The sequence below is a fragment of the Microtus ochrogaster genome, unplaced genomic scaffold (assembly GCF_000317375.1).
Source record: "Microtus ochrogaster isolate Prairie Vole_2 unplaced genomic scaffold, MicOch1.0 UNK90, whole genome shotgun sequence".
NCBI classification, from domain to species: domain Eukaryota; kingdom Metazoa; phylum Chordata; class Mammalia; order Rodentia; family Cricetidae; genus Microtus; species Microtus ochrogaster.
In genome coordinates, this window is record NW_004949188.1 from 795,710 (window position 1) to 812,977 (window position 17,268).

At 47.9% G+C, this 17,268-nt stretch overlaps 1 protein-coding gene across 2 annotated transcripts in view; it reads right to left on the reverse strand.

The window, feature by feature from the left end:
- The window catches only part of Ccdc130 (coiled-coil domain containing 130), a 14,868-nt gene extending 3,621 nt beyond the window's left edge, over positions 1-11,247 (reverse strand). Inside the window, exons 1-7 of one of the 2 annotated variants that reach the window (XM_013355078.2) lie at positions 11,197-11,215; positions 8,266-8,330; positions 6,658-6,895; positions 4,631-4,684; positions 4,149-4,231; positions 3,349-3,404; positions 578-638 (exon numbers count right to left, since the gene is read on the reverse strand). In XM_013355078.2, coding sequence (XP_013210532.1) covers positions 578-638; positions 3,349-3,404; positions 4,149-4,231; positions 4,631-4,684; positions 6,658-6,660 — 257 coding nt within the window. In that variant the 5' untranslated portion in view covers positions 6,661-6,895; positions 8,266-8,330; positions 11,197-11,215. Of the gene's footprint in view, positions 1-577; positions 639-3,348; positions 3,405-4,148; positions 4,232-4,630; positions 4,685-6,657; positions 6,896-8,265; positions 8,331-11,196 lie in introns of both variants that reach the window. The other variant, XM_026777899.1, reaches the window with a different exon arrangement.
- Positions 11,248-17,268: the final 6,021 nt, after the last annotated feature.

Here is a 17,268-nt window from a genome sequence, read left to right on the forward strand (position 1 = left end):
ATCTGGTGCCCTCTTCTGGCCCGCAGGCATACACACAGACAGAATATTGTATACATAATAAATATTTAAAAAAAATTTAAAAAAAATTAAAAAATAGAGGGCTTGGGTTTCATTTCTTAGCATCTACATGGTGGCTCACAATTGTCTGTAACTCCAAGATTCCAAGATCTGACACCCTCCCACGGAAATATATATAGGTAAAATGCCAAAGCACATAAAATAAAAATAAAATTATAAAAAACAAATAAAACCCATCATTTATTAAAAAAAAAGAAAATGTCCCTTTGAAGGTAGTGTTTGAGTAGCACAGGGATGGGGCCATTTAGCTTCCTGGAGCAGAGGCCTCATGGCTTGAAGCAGAGTGAATGAGGGGCCTGAGCTTTTACTGGGGAAGGTGGGGGCCATGAAGGGTTGGAGGAGGAAGGAACAAACCCTGATTGACAGGCCAAGATGGACAGTTATACAGAGAATGGCTTCTAGAGGAAGATGCCAAGTTCCCTTCCCCTTCAAGACTCCTCTACAGACCCTTTAACCTGTGACGGCATACCTGTCCTAAGGTGCCACCAGGTGCTCCTACCTGTAGATTGGAGTTGTGTAGTAATTGCCAACCTTCTTCTTTTCTGCATTGTAGCGCACACCTGAGAGGGCAGGGAGATAGAGGCTGGGACCAAGGCACCTGCATCAGCTTTTCTCTGGGTGGAGGAGAAGCTGCTGGTTTGTTGCCTGGCAGGGCAGGTGCCCACAGAAATTCAAGGTAGGAAGAACGAAGTTTGGGAGGCACTGGAGTACCCAGGCCATAGGAAAGTGTGGACTGGACCAGGAAGGCCCAGATTCCAATCCTGCTTTCACTGTATGCCCCTAAGCAAAGCTCATCACTCAGAGCCTCAGTTTCCCACCTAGTCAACAGAGACGATGGCTATTCTGGTGACACAGGACTCTGGGAGAAAATGTCAATGGAGAGCTGGATGTGGGGGTACACCTGAGACTACAGCATTTGGGAGGCAGAGGCAAGGTGGAGTTTGCCTGGGTGACTTAGCGCCTGGCCTGGCCATCTTCCTCTCTGGGGCAGCTGCGTTGGTTCTGGCTGGAGGGTGCTCATGGTGTCTCAAGTGGTTCAGCTCCCACTGCTCTCAGTGCTGGGAACAGGATCCAGGGTCTTAGACCTGCCCTGGGCCTAGTTTCTCTGTCCCTGTGGTCTGAGGCCTGCAGGTTTTCTCATTTCCCTTGTCTTTTCCTTTCTACAGTCACCTTGTCTCCAGGCACTGTGCGTCTGGCCGCCAGCCCCACTTCCTGGCTCCTAGCTGACCCCTGTCTGAGGCAGGCCACAGACACAATGTCTCTGCCCCATAGCCTACCATAGCAACATCTGTCCTTGCTTTTCTGTCCTGATGCTAGATCCAAAGAGAATCCTGGCCCTGCCCTTACCTAGTGGTGGGTTCTAAGATCTGCTCACTGCAGAGGGGTCCTGCCTCTACCCAGGATAAGCCATTCCAAGAAGAGGCTCAATGGAGGCCTCCACAAGGTGCTAGGACTCTTGGATAGCTGGACAGGGCACGCATGGCTCCTGTGTAACAGCCCTGGAACTTGCTTTGTAGACCAGGCTGGCTTTGAACTTACAGAGATCTGCCTGCCTCTACCTCCTGAGTGCTGGGATTAAAGGCGCGTGCTATCATCGCCCAGCTTCATTTGCTTGTTCTATGACGAACCAATCCTCAATCATCATTACCTACCTATCACACTCATCCACCATCTTTTATCTTTCATTCATCTGAGCATGTATTTTATTTTGAAGCTGAACCCAAGGCCTTGCAGATGCCGGACAAACATCTACCACATGTCATACCCAGCCCTCACTTTTCTGAGACAATGTTTCACTGTGTAGTTCAGGCTAGCCTCTAACTCGCCATTCTGCCTCAGCTTCTCTAGCCTTGGAATAACATGTGTGTACAACCAAGCCTGGTTGTAGCTTTATAATAAACCAGTAGATGTGCTTCTGTCAGTTCTACCAGCTGTTCCAGACAGCTGCTGAATTCTGAGCAGGATTCATTGGTCAGTCCCAGGAAAAGATCTCTGGGGCGGGGGAGGACTCTAGAGTCTGTTGGGGTGGTTCTCGGAACAGTGCTCCCTTCTGGGGATCGGATGTGATCACGAGGCACGGCCTGACAAGACCGAGTGCATCATCGACTGCTTGGCTAATACTGGCTGCTGCAGAACTGCTTGCTGCGGGGACAATCCTCACCACCAGAAACCAGGACAGATGGCACGTCTGTGAGGTTCTGTGGTTGTCCTGGCTAGTTTTATGTCAATGTCACATAAGCTAGAGCTATCAAAGACGAGGGAACCGCCAACTGAGAAAATTTCTCTGTAAAATCCAGCTGTAAGGCATTCAATTAGTGGTTGATGGGAAGGGTCATCCCATTGTGGGCTGGGCCATCCCTGGGATGGTGGTCCTGGTTCTACAAGAAGGCAGCCATGAGGACCAAGTCAGAAAGCAGCACCCCTCCATGGCCTCTGCATCAGCTCCCGCCTCCAGGTTCCTGCCCTTGCTGTGCTTTGTAAAGAACTGTTACATAGACCTGTGCGTGAAACAAAGCCTTCCCTCCCTAAGCGCCTTTGGTCATGGGTTTCATCACCACACGGTAACCCCTAACTAAGGCAGTGGTGTAATGGTGAACAGCAGAAGCTCTGAATCCAGATGTGATGGGATGGGGTGGTGAAACAGATCACTGGAAAGGTGTCTGCTGCCAAACTGGACGGCCTGAGCTCAGTCACTGCAAACAGCGCAGCGGAAGGAGGGAATCGACACCCATAAATTCTCTGACTTCCATAATTTTGACACACACACATACACACACAGTAAATAAATCAAATTAAAGGAAGATGGGATGGTATGGACTGCTGTAGTGTGGGACCAGAGGGAAACTGAGGCATTTGTCCCACATCCTAGGGTGGAAATGGAAGTCAGGAGGGTAACTGCCCGAGTGTCGTGCTGCTGACTCTGTGGCTCGGCTGCGGCAGTCAGATGGGAGTGGAGCGCAGCCCCAGCCCTCTGTCTGGAGCATATGCTGCAAGAAGCACCTTGAACAAACACGGGTGGGCCTCACACCAGCTTCACTTTACAGACTGGGAAACTGAGGCATAAAGTCCAGCTGGTGGGTAAAGGTCGCCTTCTGGCGACTGGCAGGGACAGGGTCTGGATCCCAGGGCCTAACTTTCTAGTTGTTCTCTAGCTTGGGGACCAGCCATCTTCTTATTTGGCCTTGGGGCAGACACTATCTCCAGTGTCTCAGAGCACCTGGCACAGGGGAGCTGGAGGGGCAGGCAGATCATGGGTGATGGTGAACTCACCCATGCCGATGTGGTTCTTGCAGCCATCACACCAGATGTTGTATGGCATTTCAAATCTAAATCAAAGACAAGGATTTTCAATGTTGTTTTTCTTACATTTACTTATTTATCCATTGTATGTGTGGCAGTCAGAAGACAACGTTCATGACTTGGGTCTTTCCTTCCACTATGTGGGTTCTGGGGATTGAATGAAGAGGCCTGGCTAGGCAACAGATGCCTTCACCCACTGAATCATTGCTGCTCTCCCTTTTTCTTAAGGCATATTCTGGCTATGTTACCTAGGCTGTTCTTGAACTCTTAGACCCAAGTGATCCTCCTGCCTCAGGTCATCTAGTATCTGGGAGGCCCTGGCTGGCCACTCTTCCTTCTGTGGTCATGTCCTTGCACATCACTCTGTGGCTCATCCCACACGAAGGAAGAGTCTGGCCCCAGCCCTGCAGTCAGGATCCACACTGGGCAATTGAAGGAAAAGAAGGGACAAGTGTGGCAGGTCTGGGTCTGGCCTTTAGAGTCCTGGCACGTTTGCAGGCTCTTCTGGAGCCATAATACTGCTGGCCTGATGGAAGAAAGATCCATTCTGGAACCGTCTATCTCTACAGGCCAAGGCCCCACCAATGAAGGAAGAAGACCGAGTCAGGTTCTTCCCAGCTCAGAAGAGGTACCTAGACTTGTTATGAATAGCAAATACTTAATGTCTGTTATGCAGCAATGGGTGACCCATGCAATGTCTTCCCGCATTACGGACTTAGAACCTTGCAGCGCTGGGCCTATCAATGGGAGAGGGGTGAGTAGCTTCTTACCGGATGACAAGGATGCCTTGTGACAGCTTCCGAGCCCGTTCTCGAAGGGGGTGGCTGTTGTGGTATCGGTTGAGAGAGCCATGCTGGATGGAAAGGGTGAGTGAAGGTAAGCAAGGCCAAGATAGGGTAGCTTGTGCCTCAGTTCTTCCTACTGCTGGGGGACAAGTGTCTCCCTGGTAGAAGGGGCTTCAGTCTTACACCCTACAAGCAACAAAGGAGGTGTGGACGGCTTGGGAAAGCAAATAGCCTGGAGCCAAGGACAGAGCTGTCCTTGGTATCTGAAGGAAGGGGTTCCAGGAGCCCCTAGGGACACCAGAGTCCACAGAAAGACTTTCTACTTGATGGCATGGTAATCTATAGCAGGGCTTTCTATGCAATGCCATGCTAAGTGGGAAGAGCCTGCACTCATTCTCCAGGTACCTTGGAGTCTTCTCTAGTGTCACTTGGTCCCTGAGGCTATGGGGGTCATTGAAGCCGCTCACCTTCTCTGGGTTGAAGTCCGGGGGGTAGTACTTGTTTTGGCCTTTCCTTTCACCCTGAAAACAGAGGGGAACCATGCGTCAGAGAGGGTAATGCAGGGTCCTTCGGACATGCTGAATGTTCCATCCAGTTTCTGAACTATAGTGGGAACTAGGCTGAGAACCCACTAGTTATAGCTTTGGGAAATGCCTTAAGGCCACACTGTTTTACAGGCATGTCTGCATGTTCTTGGGGACTGCAGGCAGTGGTAAAGAAGTGGGGATGGCCACTGACTCCTAAAGGCTTTTAAAACAGTGTTTTATGTAGCCCAGCTGGTCATGAAGTGCTATGCAGCTGAGACTAGCCATGATCCTCCTGCCTTCCCCTCCCCATGCTGGTACTATGAACGTGCACCACACCTGGTTAATGGGGTCCTGGGGATGGAACCCAGACCTTATGGTGGGCTCTTTAATCAGTTCCTCATGCTGTGGTGATCGTCAACCATAAACAACTGTATTTTGTTGCTACTGTTTTGAATAGTGTAATCCTGCTACTGTTTTGAATCGTAATGTAAATACCTGCTATTCAGGATATCTGTTATGTGCCCCACAAAGGGTCTCGACCCACAGGTTGAGAACTGCTGATCTAGACTGATAAGTGTAGTCTTTACCCATCATCCAGGAAACTTCTCTTAGCTACGACTCTTAGAAAACCACAACCAATCAATATGCAGAGTTGTGGGGACCAGTCCCAGTGAGTACATCTACAAAATACTCCCACACCTAAGGTTAGGGAACTCTGTGTAAGAGGGGGCAGGAAGGCTGTGAGACCAGAGGACCAGGGAGTTTGCTGTGAGATTGTGTCTCTTAGAAACATCAGAAGTTACATCTGCAAAGTCTCAACCACATGATCACCCAAACGTGAGTTGAACAAGGACACCAACAAACATGCCAAAGAAGGTAACGACCACGAGGCCTCAATAAAGAGCTACAGGCAACAGAGGAAAGCTGAGAGCAGGAGAGGCAGCTCTCCCCAAGGAGAACACACCAATGGGTTGTCCAGCCAAACAGTCAGTCCTGAAAACAAACACACGCATGACATTATATGGACTCAACAGATTATATTTGGGAATACACATGTATGTAAGAATACTTCATCCACATAAGAAAGAATGGTGAAGAAGGAGGCCATGCATTTGAAGGAGAGCTGGGAGGGATATATGATAGTCTGGAGGAAGAAAGGAATGGGAGAAATGTAATTAAAATACAATCTGAAGAATAAACTATAGCAAAACACATGATCCAGTGCTGTATGCACAGCGCAGGGGCAAAGCACTTGCCTAGAGTCCTGGGCCAGCCCTGCCTTGAACACCATGCTGCGTGTGAAGCCAGACAGGACGGCACACGTGCTCATGGCAGGGGGGTTCAGAGTCTGAGGCGGCTGAGTGGGTGTCGGGACATTGAGCAGGGAAGGACAGAGTGACTGTGGGGCTGAAGAGATGGTGGCTGAGAGTGTCACCTGGATCTGAAGCCTGGGACCCACATGGGGGAAGGAGTTGACCACCACATGCATGTGAGCCCACTCTACGATAAATAAGTACAATTCTATACATTTATAAAAGACTGCTGATTAGCTTAGCAGTCCAGGCTCCTTTCAGAGGAGACAGTCTCCTAGAGCTGCACTGACGGAGTGGGCAGGACCACCTCACACTTCCCTAGTAGCTAATGTGGCTCAGTAGCGAAGTGCCTGCCCGGCAAGCACGAGGCCCTAGTTTCCCTCCCAGTTCTGCAGCAACGAGGCATAATCCCAGCACTAGGATGTGGGTCTCTGAGGCAGAGGGGTCAGGAGTTTATGACAGTAACAGAAAGGAAGGGAAGGGGCAGGGAGGGAGCAAGATCAAGATGGAGAGAAGACCTGCTGGGCGGTGGTCTGAGTGCCCAGCAAATGTCTGCCACCAATAGCTACCACCCAGGAGGCTGGGAGAAGCAGGGCTGCCTGGAGGCTGTGCTGGTGCCTAGGAGGAACCCAGGCTTGGGAATCTTCTACTCACCATCTTGGGAGCTGTCTACAGGTCCTCACTCACAAGGGTGCAACTGGGAAGTGGCCTGGTTAATGCACGCAGTGGTGGGGTGGACCCTCCTATGGGGCCTGCAGAGGCCACAGGCTGCCCTGTAATGATGTGGCCGTATGGCGGTCTGGCTTGGCTCTTCCTAGTTCTTGAAGTTCACAATGGTTGAGTTGTGACCTGGCACTGAGTCTCCGTGGGGTAAGGAGCATCCAAGGACAGCCTGGAGGGAAGGAGGAAGGAGACAGAAAGAGTTTAGACAAGCATGTGGCTCCAGACTTCATGCTGGGGTGATCAAGTAGGGATGGTGGTCCATGTGCTAGCCCTGCCCTCAATTCCTACTGCCCACCCTGCTCCTGTGCAGAAGCTACCAAGGGGCTCCTTTTACATTTTCCTATTAAAAATTGATTGTTATGCCAGGCAGTGGTGGTGCATGCCTTTAATCCCAGCACTCGGGAGGTAGAGGCAGGCGGATCTCTGTGAGTTAGTGCTAGTGCCAGGACAGGCTCCAAAGCTACAGAGAAACCCTGTCTCGAAAAACAAACAAACAAACAAACAAAAAATTGATTGTTATGTGCCTGTGTGTATGTGCATGGCATGCCAAGCATGTGAAGGTCAGAGAACAACTCGTAGGAGTCAGTTTTCTCCTTTCCCCGCTTCAACTTTTCATCAAACTCAGGTTGTAGGCTTGGTGGAGTCAATGTTAGAGTCTCACTGACCCAGCAGGGGTCTCCTATAATATGTACTAGCATGCCATGATCCCTTGGCCTCCGGAAGCTCTCAGTTGAGTTGATAACCAAACCTACAGAGCCTACTGCCTCCCAGCCTTTGCTCTCTGAGGTCACCCACCCCTCTCCTCTCTCTGTTCTGGTCTCGCTGACTTCCTGGCTATCTGCAGAAGTCAGGCAACTGGACTGTTCCTGAACTACTGGGATGGACTCAGCCTCACAAAGGCTAAGACAGTACTCTACCTCTGAGCCCCACTTCCCTGCCTCTCACTAGGGGATTCTAGGCAGGGGCCCCAGCTCTGGGCTGTAGCCCTAGGTCCAAAGATTTAGCTTTTGTTGTTCCTCTTGAACGCCAGAGGCCTCATTCAACCACCCAATCTAAAGTCACTTCTTGGAGCCAGGTGCTAATTCTTATAATCCCAGCTACCAAGAATAACAGGATTGAGATAGGAAGAGTCCAAATTTGAAACCAGTATGGGCACTGTCAAAACAAAACTAAAACAGTTTGGAGATGTAGCTTATGGGGACTGTGCTTGCCAAGCACGCAGAAGATCCTGGGAGCCATCCCAGTACTGAAAAATAAATGAATAAGTTAATTAAAAACAAATGTAAGGGCGGTGGTGGCACACGCCTTTAATCCCAGCACTTGGGAGGCAGAGGCAGGTAGATCTCTGTGAGTTCGAGACCAGCCTGGTCTACAAGAGCTAGTTCCAGGACAGGCTCTAAAACCACAGAGAAACCCTGTCTCAAAAAAAACAAAAAAAAAAACAAAAAAAAAAAACAAACCAAAAAAAAACAAACCAAAAAACAAAACAAAACAAAACCAAAAAAACAAAAGTAAGAGCTGGGGAGTAGTGGTGCATACCTTTAGTCCCAGCACTTCAGAGCGAGTTCCAGGACAGCCAGGACTGTTACACAGAAAAATCCTGTCTTGAAAAGCCAAACCAAATAAATAAATAAATAAATAACTGGGATAGAGATATGACTTAGTTAGTATAGTGACCGTGACTGTTTAGCATGCAGGACATCCCGAGTTCTACCAATTAGGCTGTGGTGGCTCATGCTCAGCACTCAGAAGGTGGAAGAAGGAGGATCGAGTTCAAAGCCAGCCTGCGCAACAGGAGACCCTGTCGTGAGATAAACACTGGATGGGCAACAGAGACTCACCTAAGTTAAAGAACAGTCACGCTGGGAGGAGGGCACAGCCCTATCAGGGGAGTAGGGAGAGTATGCCCAGGCAGGTAAACCTGCTGTGACAGGATGGGTAACACACTTCTGTCTTCTTACCACTGACTATCCCTGTTCAACTGCCCTAGGCTAAAAGGGTGGATAGCACGCAAAAGATTGACCTTGGGAAAAATCAGTTAAAAAAAAAAAAACCAAAAACTATTATTGTGTATGCACAACATGTGTAAGTGCAGGCCACAGGTAGTTTTGTGTTCCTCCACATTTACGTGGGTTTTGGGTTTCCAGGATTGTGTGGCAAGCGCAGTGACACACTGAGCCATCATTCTGGCCCCAATTTTATTTTTATTGGTAAGTTTGAATTACACATAAGTGTAACCTGTCTTCCGATAGTCTCAACGATTTACACTTGCTCTTTAACATAAGGCTCAGATGTGGTTCCCACCCACTTAAAACTTGAAGGCTGGGGCCGCCATGGTAGAAGGAGAGAACAGACTTGGTCTCCACGTGTGTCATGGCATATACCATTCACATGAATGCATACAAAATGAATAGATACAATGTAAAACAAACGGTTTTCTTTGCTGTTTTGGTTTTTCAAGATGGGTTTCTCTGTGTAAGAATGCTGGCTGTCCTGGAACTTGCTCTGTTGACCTTGCTCAAACTTAAAAGATTCACCTGCCTCTGTCTCTGGAGTACTGGGATTAAAGGAATGTGCTACCACTGCTCGACTTGAGAATTTTTTTAAAAAAGGGTTTATTTTTTAATTGTGTGTGTGTGTGTGTCCGCGCATGCATGCACACAGCCAGAGTCTAAAAGAGGATGTCAGATTCCCTGGAGTTGGAGCTACAGGCCACAGTGAGTCACCTGACATGGTATGGGAACTGAACTCAGAGACTTCAGAAAAGCAGTATGTCTCTTAACTGCTGAGCCATCTTTCCACCCCTAAGTTTAAAAAAAAAAAATCATTGTGTGTGTCCAGGTACAGACGTGCCAGTATGCGCAGGTCAGAGGATAACTTGGAGGGGACAGTTCTCTCCTTCCACTACGTGGATCCAGAGATGGAACACAGGTTGTCAGACTTGGCGGCAAGTATCCTCATCTACTGAGCCATCTTGCTGTCCCCTCACCCAAATACTTAACTGCCTGCCCAGGTTTGGGGTCACAGCGGCCTGGGTCTCTGACTTTCCTGGAGCAGTCAGGAGGGAGTAACGTCCAGGGCATGACAGCACATGCCTCATGCACTCAGGGGGCAGAACCAGGGGCACAGGCTGAGTTCCAGGACAATCTGCTTCACACAGCATGTCCAGGCCAGCCAGAACTACACAGTGAGACCCTACCTCAAAAAGCAAAAATAAAACAAAGGTTGAAAATGGGGGGTATTGACAGGAGGAATGAATTTGGGGCTTGTTGTAATGAAATAAGTGTATGGGGACTGCCTATAGTGTAGATATCCAGCTTGTGCGTCAGCGTGTGTCTGGGGTCTGTTTTACAATGTTTAACAAATATGTTTTGGAGACACGCCCCTCTATGGAGTTCAGGCTGGCCCTGTACTCCAGATCCTCCAGAGTCAGCTTCTGAAGCCTTAAGGTGGTTCATCACCGTCGGGAGTACCATAGCCAGGTTACACACAGGCTGCTCGGCGCATGCTCAGCGATGAGATAGGACATCAGAGCCAGGGATCACTCCTGACCTCACTTGCCCGCACAAACGACAGCCTACCGGCCTCTCTGCTGCTTCCTAGCTGCCTCACTCCGGGCCATCTGCACTGGGCCTCACTTTCCGAAATTAGGTGAAAAAAAAAAAGTTTTCTACAGGATGGAGCTGCCGAGGCTGCGAGTCGTGGCAGGTGTTAAGCATTGAGAAGGAAATGCATGGGACTACTAACAATTTTAAAAATGATTTAAGTTACGTGCGTGTGTGTATTTATGCACAAGTGAGTGCAGGTGCTCGAGAGGGTTGATTCGCTGGAGCTACAGGCAGCTGTGAGCTCTGGGACCTGAACCCCAGTCCCCTGCAAGGGCAGCACAAGCTCCTTAAAAATCCATGTTTTCTGTGTGTTGGGGGAGTATGTCATGAAGTGTGTGTAGGTCAGAGAACACCCCCACAAGAATGGATTTTTTTTTTTTTTTTTTTTTTTTTTTTTTTTTTTGGATTTTTCGAGACAGGGTTTCTCCATAGCTTTTGGTTTCTGTCCTGGAACTAGCTCTTGTAGACCAGGCTGGTCTCGAACTCACAGAGATCCACCTGTCTCTGCCTCCCAAGTGCTGGGATTAAAGGCGTGCGCCACCACAGCCCAGCAAGAATGGATTTTTTTTTTCACCATGCTCAGGGTCGAACTCAAGCCGTCAGGCTTGGCCGCAAGCGTCACTGCCTGCGAAGCCGCCTCGCCGGCCCTCAAGCTACTGTTTCTAAGCACCATGTTCCACACTTGGGCTTGGAGGGCTCATCTTCTGCATGAAGACGGCTAGGGGCGCCTTCGGCGGGGAACGGCTGCTGGGCCCTGGGAACCCGCTCGCGTCCGCAGCTCTCCCGCACCAAGCCGCAGGGGTGGGATTGATGTCCTGCCACCCCCGTCGCCGCCGCGGACCGCTCCGCACCCCGTACCTACCTGCCCTCCTCCTGACGTCACGCCGGCCGCCACCAGCAGGAAGCACACCCGGGGCCTAGAACGCGGAGAGCCCGCCTCCGAGAAGCAGAGACGCCTGCGCGGGGCGGGGCCAGGCACTTTCGCCATCTCGATTGGCTGAGATTCTCGCAGGCAGCCCAATCCAGGCCTGTCCAGCTGGAAAATCCCCGCCTACCCGGCGGGGCAGATCTGAGGATGGCTGCTTGGCCCCGCCCTCCAGGAAGTGCTAACCTGGCTGCTGAGTTTTCAAAAGGAGCTGATTCGTCATTTTAAAGTTTTAATTGATTTTTGAGACGCTTTTGTCTTTATTAGCCCAGGTTGGCCAGGAATTCATTATATTGCTCTGAGGATGACTCTGAACTTCTGACACTCCTTGTGATCTCCAAATAGTGATCTATTTGTACATATACTGTACATAGTACTGTACAGCACCGGCTATTTATTTATGGATTAAAAAGAAATTACATTTATGGCCAGTCGTGGTGGCGGATGCCTTTACTCGCAACATTCTGGAGCCAGAGGCAGGTAGTCTGTCAGGTGTACACAGTGAGACTCTGTCTCAAAAAAAAAAAAAAAGTGAATGCTGTGTTGCCACGAAGGTCTGAGGGAAGGAGCGTTAGAGTTATCTCCGTGGACCTCTGGGCATGCATGTGGTACACAAGCATACATGCAGCCAAAACACCCATACAGGTAAAATAAATACGTAAATCTTTTTAAAAGTAGAAAGCAAAAGAAGGAGATTTATTCAATGTTGGCACTTTGGGAAGAGGGACAGAGATTCAGGGAAGGACCCACCCAAGTCCCGAAGAGAGGTCAAAGTTAAAGGGACAAGGATGTGCACGTCTAAGCAACAGTCCGGGTCAAAGTGGAGCTCCGCCCACCACTGACCCAGCTCTGCCGGGGCTTAAATCTCAGCGGTTTAAGTTGTTAGAATTGGGTGAAATCTCCAGGAGTTTTCCCTCTGGCTGGGCCCCTTTCCCTTGTCTAGCCTGAGATTCCCGGGGAAATTCCTCTTCCTTTGGGGTCCATTATTTTCAGTCTGATAGACTGAAAGACACAGGAGCCTCTCCAGAATATCTTCATTTCCGCCAGGCCTGTTAAAAATAAAAGGGCAGAAACAGGGGAGATTCTTGAAATCCCCTTAGCTTTAGAAAAGGAGTCACTGCTGGGGGAGGGGACTGACAACCAGCTGTAAGAAGAGATTCTCAGACCCGCCTTTGAGTCATTCCTGTTCCTCCTAAATATCCGTGACCCATTCTGTTTGTAACCCTGGTAGAAAGTCGTTTGTTTACCAGGTCCGGCTGGTGCAGTCATTACTTTCGTCTTTTGTGGGCTCTCTTTTAGGGTTGGCAGATTTGTTTATGCCCTGTCTTTCCAGGAAAAGTCTATGACACAGCACTTGGCAGTGAAGCAGAGGCAAATAGATCCACAGATGAGTTGGAAGGAGTGAGTGTGTGATTCTGGCTATGGTTATCCATGCATGCAACTGAGACCTGACGGGAGCATCAGAGGAGGAGATAACAAAACGCCGACCTTTCTCGTATGGTGTGTGGGTGTGCTTTTCTGCTCTAGCCCCAGTTGCATGGTTCTTGCTTTGGGTAGGAAGATGTGCGGCTAAGGCTGAGCCATCACCATTGGAGTATTTGTGGAAGGAATCCCAGGATGGCAGTCTTTGTCTATGTGATATTTGTCAGGTCCAAAGGAAATTCTCTTTCCCCAAATTCTAAAAGGCGAAAGGAACAAATGTCTGGTGACTAGTAGCATACCAAAGTGCATGCTGGGCTCCGGGCTCTCCCAGTATCACAAGAGCCTGTTACACATGTCCATGTTAGCATCCAAGCTCTTCTTACCTCCTCCCCTACCCTAAACTCCTAGCTCACAGGCTTCACTAACCCTAGCTACTCATTCTCCTTATAACCCTGCTATTTCAGTTATGCTCTCTCTCTCTCGGTCTCTCTCCCTGTCTCTCTGCTCTCCCACTCTCCCTCTCTGTTTCTCTGTCTCTCTCTTTCTGCTCTTCCCCTGCTTCTCTCATGGTCTGCTGGCCATGTCCAATCCAATCTTCTTGTTTCTCTCTCTCTCTCTCTCTCTCTCTCTCTCTCTCTCTCTCTCTCTCTCTCTCCTACAATAAAACCTTTCCCCTTACTAGATCATAAAGCAGTCATGTCATCAGTATTATGGGACGGTACGCTGCCTGTTTGGTGAGTGGAGTTCACCTCATGCATATTGGGATTCCCTGAGAACAGTTAAAGGTTTAGAAGCGCACATGCTTTTCTCCTCCAGGATACTCATACTCTTACTCATTGTAACACTATATCTACAATAAACACCTTCCTTCAACCATACCGTGGAGTGGTCCTGTTGGCAATTTATACAAATGCCTTTCACAATAGCTTCAAATTATAAAATAAAGTATCTTAGGGATAACTTTAAACAAGCAAGTCAAAGACTTGTATAATATATAAAAACTTTAAGATATTGAAGAAGATCTCAGAAGATGGAAAGATCTCCCATGCTATAGATTGGTGGAATTAATATAATGAATCTGGCCAGGCTAATAAAAACAATCTGCAGGTTTGGTGCAATCTCTATCAAAACCCCAAAACAATTCTTCACGGAAATTGAAAGGACAATTTCAGTTTCATGTGGAAACACAGAAACCTAAGGATAGCTAAAACTGATAGAGGTGGGTCTTGTATTGATCTGTTGCTTTCATTGGTTAATTAATAAAGAAAACTGCTTGGCCCTAATAGGACAGAAAATTAGGATGTAGACCAAACTCAGAGAGGTCTGCCTGCCTCTGCCTTGAGAATGTTGTGATTAAAGGCGTGCGCCTCCCTTGGTGGTAAAAAAAAAAAAAAGAAAAAAAAAGAAAATTAGATAGGCGGAGTAGACAGAACAGAATTCTGGGAGAAAGAAGCTGAGTCAGGGAGTCGCCATGATTCTCCCACCCCAGACAGACGCAGGTTAAGATCTTCCCTGGTAAGCCACCTCGTGGGCTACACAGAATATTAGATCAATATGTAAGAACTAGCCAATAAGAGACTGGAACTAATGGGCCAGGCAATGTTCAAAAGAATACAGTTTCCGTGTAATTATTTTGGGTATAAGCTAGCTATGCGGGTGGCCGGGTGCCGGGGACGCAGCCCAGCCGCTCCTATTACTACAGAGTAGTAATAAAAGAGTAATAAAAGAACTTCTAGAACTATCACCATCTCCATTCCCAAACTATACTACAGAGCTATAGTAATAAAAATAGCATGGTAGGTATTGGTATAAAAACAGATTTATCAATGGAATTGAATTGAAGATCCAAACATAAATCCACATACCTATGAACACCTGATTTTTTTTTGTAAAGAAACCAGAAATAAATACTAGAAAAAGGTATCTTCCACAATGGTGTTGGTTAAACTGGATAGATTCATATTTAGTACTCTGCCAAAAACTCAACTCCAAATGGATCAGACTTCAATATGAGGTCAAACACCCTGAATCTGGTAAAAGAGAAAGTGGAGAGTTGCCTTGAACTCATTGTCACAGAAAAGGACTTTTTGAATGGAACACTGATAGCACAGGCAATAAGAACTATTAATAAATGGGAACTCATGCAAAGCTTCTATATGGCAAAGGACACCATCATTTGCACAAAATGGCACCTACAGAATGGTAAAAGATTTTCACCAATTACACATTTGATAGAGGGCTAATATCCAAAATATGTAAAGAACTTAAAAAAAACCTAGACATCAAGAAAACAAGTCAACAACAACAACAAAAAACAAATAACTCAATTTAAAATGAGGCACAGAACTAGATAGTTTTAGCTCAACTCAAAAGTTGGAACATGCCGGGAGGTGGTGGCACACACCTTTAATCCCAGCATTCGGGAGGAGGAGGAGACAGGCGGATTTCTGTGAGTTCGAGGCCAGCCTGGTCTACAAGAGCTAGTTCCAGGACAGGCTCCAAAGCTACAGAGAAACCCTGTCTCGAAAAACCAAAAAAAAAAAAAAAAATTAAAAAAGTTGGAACACAAGTGGCTGAGAAACACAAAGAAATGTTCAACATACTTAGGAATCAGGATCATGGAAATGTAAATCAAAACTACTTCCAGATTTCATTTTGTTTTCTGTAGACCAGCCTAGCTTCAAACTCAGAGATTCACCAGCCTCAGCTCTGAGTGCTGGGATTAAAGGCGTGTGCCACCATGCTTGGCTTGTGATTTCATCTTTCACCTGTCAGAATGACTAAGGTCAACAACCCAAGTGACAGCTCATGCTGGAGAGGATGGAGTAAGAACACTCATCCTCTGCTGGTGGGAGTGCAAACCTGTACAGTCACTATATAAATCAATGTGGTGGTTCCTCAGGAAGCTGGGAACAGACCTACCTCAAGATCCAGCTACACCACTCTTGAGCATATAGCCAAAGGGCTCTACACCCTACTACAGAGACATTTGCTCAAGCATGTTCATTGCTGCTCTATTCACAATAGCCGGAAATTAGAACCAGCCTAGATGGCCATCAATGGATGATTGGGTAGACAATGTGGCACATTTACACATGGAATATTACTCAACTGTTAAAAAAACCATGAAATTCACAGGTAAATGGATGGAGATATAAAAAAAATCATCCCGAGTGAGGTAACCCAGATCCCAAAAGACAAACCTAGTATGTATTCTCTTCCATGTGAACGTCAGCTCCTACCTCTTCAATAAGTATGTCTAAACATAGAGGTTAGGTGTAGAGTAAGGGACTGGGCAGGAGGAGTGTTTTCCTAAGAAGGGAAAATAGAATAGATGGTTATGGATCAATGGGCAGGGAGAGACTGGAATGGGAGGATCAAATAGGGAGGGGTGGGGAAGAGCAGTAAAGGAGGGGATATGGGAGGGACAGCTAAAATTAAGGGCCATTTGTGGGGTCATATAGAAGCCTATTGCATATACACACGTGAAAGAGATCTAAAGGGGATTACCAAATAACAGGGAGATACAGCCCCAATTAGAGAGCTCTCACCACCCAATTAAACGTCCAGTGCCAGGAATGAATTACCATGAAATTGAGCTGTTGGTCAAAGGAGCCCTATACAAACTCCCGGACAACCCAGGCAATTGTCAAAGTCATTGGTTGGTTTCCAGAAACTAATGGAAAGGCTCTATTGCTGCAGACAATACCTACATATCTCATTGAACACGGAGGAGTTGAGTTGGTGCCTACCTAGGCCTACACCGCTACTGACTAGTGTTCATGGTACGGGAAGGTACTCTGTACCCGAACAGAGGAGAAAGAGAAACACCATCCAGCTTCAAACCCTTCGATCTACAAGGGTGACCTCCCTGCAAGATACACTGGTACAATAATGATGCAAATGTTGTGGGAGCAGCCAACCCCTGTCGAATTGCATGTAAGGCACATGCTCTGACATTGAACCCATGCCCAACACTGCTCATGTGGCCAAGAACTTGAGACTAGATAGGCCATGGCCTTAGGGGCAAGCAAAATACTACTGCCCGCTAAGGAACACAGTGGTGGAATGACTCCTGTTGCCATTCTGCTATACTCATAGATCAGTACCTTGTTCAGCTGCCATCAGAGATGCTTCCTCCTGCAGTAGATGGGGGCAAATACAGAAACACAGCTGGACACTGCAGCTGAGTGAGAGATCTTGGACCACTCAGTTCTAAGTGGGCTGCCTCCATCAAGTCCCTCCCCTCAGGGTTCAGGGAGTGCTCCACAAGAGAGGGCAGAAAGATTTTAAGAGCCAGTGGGGTGGATGACAACCGAGGAATGGTGTCTTCCAGACACAGCAGGACGGACGCACATATGACCTCACAGACTGTGACAACACTCACGGGCCTGACACACATATGAACTCACAGACCATGACAACACTCACAGGACTGCACCTATGAACTTGCAGACTGTGACAGCAGGCCCAGGACTGACACACATATGACCTCACAGACTGTGACACACACACAGGGCTGACGCACATATGAACTCACAGACTGTGACAAGAGGCACAGGACTGTCACACATATGAACTCACAGA